Source organism: Fulmarus glacialis, unplaced genomic scaffold, assembly GCF_000690835.1.
Source record: "Fulmarus glacialis isolate BGI_N327 unplaced genomic scaffold, ASM69083v1 scaffold9822, whole genome shotgun sequence".
In the NCBI taxonomy this organism is placed as follows: Eukaryota; Metazoa; Chordata; class Aves; order Procellariiformes; family Procellariidae; genus Fulmarus; species Fulmarus glacialis.
In genome coordinates, this window is record NW_009198411.1 from 25957 (window position 1) to 31937 (window position 5981).

General features: G+C 44.1%; 1 protein-coding gene across 1 annotated transcript in view; it reads right to left on the reverse strand.

Annotated features, from left to right (window-relative positions):
- LOC104073194 (uncharacterized protein C20orf26-like) overlaps positions 1 to 1825 on the reverse strand; it is a gene marked incomplete at both ends in the record, with an annotated part of 25408 nt that extends 23583 nt beyond the window's left edge. Inside the window, one exon of the mRNA XM_009572885.1 lies at positions 1533 to 1825. Within this exon, the coding sequence (XP_009571180.1) occupies positions 1533 to 1825 (293 nt within the window). The remainder of the gene's footprint in view (positions 1 to 1532) is intronic.
- Between the last annotated feature and the right edge of the window lie 4156 nt (positions 1826 to 5981).

Genomic DNA, 5981 nt, shown 5'->3' on the forward strand with positions numbered 1-5981 from the left:
CCTGCAGGACTCAACAAATTAAGCCCCCAAGAACTGCCAATCAACAGTTGATATTGGCTCAAATCCCAAAAGGCCCAGAGCTGCTGCAGTGCCAATTCCTGCACAGCCTGCTCCCTCGCGAACGCAGCTGCCTTCCTGGCGAAGGCTGCTCTCCAGAGCCCTGTCCTCCTCTGAGCCTGTCCTCCCAGGCGGCTAAATGCAGATACGGGAGCCGTGCAAGACTGCTGAGCCGGTTTTGGAGAATATAAAGCCCCTGACATCACAAGTAATTGCACGTCTCTCATCTCAGTGGCTGGGTAAGAGAGACCTCGAGCAGGAAGAACCATGGCTGGAGGAAGGACAGGCACGGGGCAGGGGACACAAAAGGGCAAGAGAAACAAACCACGAGGAAATGGGGGTCTGGAAGGAATAGCACAGGCCACACAGGCAAGGAGGTGGGGAAAAGAAGGGGGGCTGATGGGGAGGTGGTGAATAGATATTAAGTTGCAAGAACAAGATCCACATTGAGGTCTCTGTGGAAGAAGGATAAAAATAGAGGGATTTCAGGGAAATAGGAGAGAAACTGAAGAGCTGCATATGAGGAGAGAGTGGGAGGAACGTAACTACTGATATGGGGACCAAAGCCAGGAGACTGCTAGCAGGTAAGAGTGCTATGCAAGGTCTTCACCTCCATCAGGAAGGGCTTAACTATCCATACATTAAAAAGAAAAGAGTTGGGAAAACCCAATGAGTTAGAGCTTTCCAGCGCAGGGGAGCCGGCAGGGACCACTGACTCCTGGGGAGCTCTCCGGGGGAGGCACGCGGCTCTTCCTTTCCAGAATTACAACAGACTGGCTGCACAAAGAAGCGTGGACGCAGCGGGGTGCGTTGAGGGGGCCATACGGCTTCCTATGGATGCACGTGTCGAAGCGACCCTACTAGAAGTGCTCACTCGCATGGATTAGCCCGATAAAGAAAAAACAGAAGTACTCTGCCTGTTAGGAAAGGCTAAAACCTGTCCCAAATCTCACAGTGGGACCATACCTGTGAGTGTGCGTATAATTTACCTAGATATTGATACTGTAGATGAACAAAAATGCAGTCACTAATGTAGAGGGAGAAAAACCTATTTAAAATACATTTTAATTAAGTTACATAGTAGGCCTCTCTATCCTAACATTATTGGCTTCTACCATAACTTAATCAAATCTTAATCAAATGCACATAACTATAGACAAGAGTTACTGTATGCATTTAAATAATAAAAGGATTTCTGGAATTAGTTAGCAAATGAATTAAGGGTATTCGTCACTCAGCAGTGAACAACTATTTTTGAGTCAGGTGACTTAAATACATTTTAATCCAAATCAGTCAGGGCATTAACAATGGTTTTATTTGGATTTTTAAAAAACAATCCTTTAGTCTAAACAAGTGAATGTTCAATCCTCTAGAGACAATGAGAAAATAGATAAACCAACACAGGACTATCTGAATTTGATGGTCTTTGTCTTAAAAACCAGACTGAAGGAAATACAATGAAAGCATATACTTACTGAACACTGCAATTTAAACGGTTTTGTATTAGTAGTGAAAGCAGCACATGTGATAAGGTCTGGGTCGTCGCCTTCGTTCCACTGTGCCAGGATACTGTCATAATAAACAGACACGCCAGCTTTTGACAGTGCCTCCTGAACAGCACTTTCGATTTCGTTGTTGTTAAGGCAAGTAACATTTGAGCTGAGTGGAGGCTGTACGAGATGTATGCGAGAACCACCAATTCCAAGAGATAAGAGGGTTTCTACTGTGGTGTGAATGTCAATTGTATTCCCATAGACAATGACGTTCCCTAAGGGAAAAAAAAGGGGGAAAAATTTCTAAGATGTACAATGAAAACCTTATTAGTATAACTCAGATGATAATAACACGAAATTGCTCTCTTTGACCCTCTTATTTCTCTGATGCTATGAGGCAAACAATGTTACCTAGCAACAGTAGCTAAGATAATTTAGTGAAGAATCTGTACAAAACATCCCACAAAGTAGGCAAGTACTTAAATAGAAGTATGACATTCATTCTGACCCCATAATTTGAAATTATTTTGATTGAAAATCCTCTAGGGGAAAAAAAACCCCACGTTTTTATTTTGTTCTCCCCTCCCTCCTCAATTTTGCTCATTCAAAGGACTTAGGTGTGTGTGGGGAGGGGACAGGAGCAAATTAAATACATCATGCAGAAAAAAACCCACAAGTTGTGGAAAGACGAAGTTATAGAAAACAAGCCATTGTGCAATATGGAAGGTCACCAGTGTTGCCGCTTCCTTCCGCAAAAGCCTAATCTCCAGACAATGGAGACGCCCCTGCAGATGCACCCCTGTGCCTGCTGCTTCCTCTCTGCCGGCTTGTCTCACCGAGCTGCCCCGCTGAGGGGCACAGGCGGCCGATGCACTCGACAGGGAGCGGCTGGCAGCTCTGCACTGCTCTTTGAAGACAGCTGCCTCCCCCCAGTGCACGTCGGAGAACGCCCAAAACCTAAATGCCTCAAGTACGTGCTCCGAACCAGCCAGCCTTGCACACTGCCTAGAAATCAGCAAGCTTGAGACAGACATTTCTGATCAGTTGGTATGAAAACAGCGTTTGGATACTGCTGCTCCTTTTGCAGTGCATTGTCACTAGAGCAGATACCACTATTTAAATCGGCTCCAACTTCCCATCCCCTGGGTGAAGGGAGCTTTGATTCAAACCCACATCTCCCACCTTCCAGGGGAGTGCCCTTAACTACAGAGCTGCAGGCTACATGGTAGGATCTTGCAAATTCTCTTACTGAAGCAGTGCCACTTCAAACTGCATAGTTAAAGCTGAGAGCGCATACGTGAGGATGGGAAGGAAGCAGGTTCTGTGTGAGCATAATGTGACTCTCAAGCCTAATGGCTAAAGCCCTCCTGGCAAAGAGGGAGGCAGAGAGCTGGGATGCATCGGAGCATCTGTGTGTTTTATCTAAAGATGGTTTAATATAAAACACATAAACATTCCTCTGAGCAGGGACTGAAACGTGCTCCTCTCCTCCCTGTTCCCTCTGTCTCCCTGCTCAGAATAGGAACCTTTTTTCTGCTCCATGATCCACTAAGCCTTCAAGTAATCCACACAAAATGGCACAGCTCTCGTAGCACAGACTGGGAACTCCTTTCCCAGTGGCTAAGGACCCTTTGCTACGAGGGCCACAGCCAAGCTCCTGCCCGAGCAAAGGAGGATCGAGCCCAGGGTTGCGGGCTCCTCCGTGCACGCAGCAGTAAGCAGGCACACAACCACCAGCTCTGCGGCTGTGCTGTGTTCAACTGCCCCAGCAACCAGCTCAAGCTGCAAGGCCAAGGTAGATGGAGGAACACCCAGCCTGTGGATTTTGACAGACCTTCAGTAACACATCATCAGCTCCTACATGTTAAGTCTGATGGGTGTTTCAGTATGCCAAGAACCTGATCTGTCAGCACAAGGATGCATCAAATGCACATTCCCAGTGCATTTAATGTCCCATGCCTGGGCAGCACTGCTGGTCAGCAGGTGCATTTATTGCTTTCTGGGAAATCCCTGGCAGAAATAACTGAGCCATACCTACGCAAGCTAACATGTAAACATCCTTGCAATAGAGGACGTCATACACTCCAGCACGGAGCTGGGAGAAAGGAAACTGCAGAAAAGCTAACAACTCCCAAGTGTCGCTTTTCCAGGTAATGTGTGTAAACCAGAAGGAAGCCAGTGCACAAATCCCAGGCCACCCCGGGCTTGTCCAGTCTCAGATTGAAGCTGAGGGATAACACAGAGGATATAGGGCCTCATATGAGAAGACTGATGATATGGCAGAAGTTTCTCTACGAGCTCTATGAAAATAACTTGTAGCCTGGCACTGAAGGAAAAGCGTAGGGTGGAATGTACTAAAGAAAAAACAGTGTTGACACATATGAGGTGTTTCAGGAATGGCCTTTAATTGACATAAACAGTACTGGCACTGGCTCCCCACAGCCTACATAGCAGTAGTCAGAATTTGGACAACACAACAGCTGACTTTCCTACATAACTGGCTTGACTTTTGGCAGCATTTGTTTTCCTACGTGGCACTGCAGTAAGCAGTGATGCACAGGTAAGAGAGTGCCTCACGCAACTAACTTGCACGTTTATCTCGGCATTGGCATTTATGTCTCACTACAAGTGATAGCATCCCCTACAACCTAAATTTTATTATTTCATAGGCTAAACTAATTTCACTGGGACCATGTTTCACTGCATGAGACAGAGCAATACTAAACAGAGCATTCACAAAGCCCTAGCTCCCAAGAATATTAATGATAGAAATTGTTAACAGATATTCTATTATTCCCCTTTGACTACAAGGTTATTTTATTTGTCCATATCAGTTTGGCTACTTGTAGCTGCCAAATAAACATATCTCTTCATAACTGCCGGAGAAAAGAATTGCCCCATGATTACACATGCTCAGAAATGACGGAAAGCATATTTTTACTGTTCACATCAATGACCAGAGGGACAGAACAGTTTTACCTGCAAACGTATTCATCTGAAATCATAAGAAGAAAGAGATCTTACTACTTTCATAAATATAATACAGAATACGTAAAATGTGTGATAATAGGAATTCCGTCCAATGTGTACATTGCTAAGGTGACTTTCCAAGCCTTTCCATTGCTCATGCCTGCCAGGATGCCTATCTGTAGGCAGTACTGTCCTCATGAGAGAGCCAAAAAAGAAGGAAGACGTAAGACTGATCCATTTTTTTCACCGCTGCAGCAGGATGTAATGCAAGAAGTAAACAAGCAGCACTAGCGGTGAAATACAAACTTTGATATATTCATTTTTAGTAATCTAATGTGCTAATAGTGCAGGTAAGAATGTGATACATGGATGCTGACAGCCTCACATTACATTTACACATTTTCAATTAGCAAGGGGTGAAAAACATAAGCAGCTGAAGAGGATGCAGTGGCTGGGAAAGGGGAATGAGAAGTGCTTACCAAAGACATAGCCTAGCAAAGTTTTATTCTGACTCTAAGGCAAGCAAGTCTGGGCAATCGAGATACCCTCACCATTTGGCAGAACCAGCCTCTTTGGAGGGAAGTTCAGTTATTGCATTAGATATTGGCATTTCTGTATATACGAGATCAGATTCAAGCCCTGCATTTCTCATGGAAAATTAAAATTCTGGGTTTTATGGTAATATTAAATACAACTACATTATATCAAGGAAAGCAATGCTCCTTTACTGACCTCTTGTAAATCAACAATTTACCATTTCTGCTTATTACAATATTAGTGGCTTTTTAGATTACAGTGCTACTAGTCTAGGAACTACAGATATTCATTATGGACTGAAATTATGTTCACTGGACAGAGAGCAGTTCCTCAGGATGCTTTTATTATTTAACTACATGAAAATGTATCTATCTGTGAGTAAACATAATAATCTTCCATGGAAAAAAGCAGCCATAAATAAAGACCGTTAGAGTAGTTTTATCATTTATTACTAGAATGTCAGCATTCTGCGGCGGAGCAGGCTCATTCATTTTCCACAAGTGGAAGCACAAGATTTCAGTGACCCTAGCATGACCTGAATCTTTTTAGTTTGCAAAAGCTAAAGGAGAAAACCAGTATTAGCTAAAGCATCAGTGGCTCCGGTTGGTGATTCATGCACTGGAATTTTAATGCGATAGTATTCCTACAAACACTCTTTTAATAAGGCAGTAAACTATGTTTAGGTAAAGAGAAAAAATAATTGCTCCATTTTGGGCCATTAAAGCAGTTTTGTTCCTTACTTTACTCCCATCCTACTTTTTATTTTCATGGAAAGTGCAGAGCTAATAGGAGATGAATTTCAATTAGTCACAATTACAGTTATAATAGGTTACATGCATTAGGCGGCTGGGTTTCATCAGAGAAGCCGCAGCGGCAGCCGTCGGGGCTGGTGCTCACCCTGCTCCCGGGCCCTCTGCAGCAGGA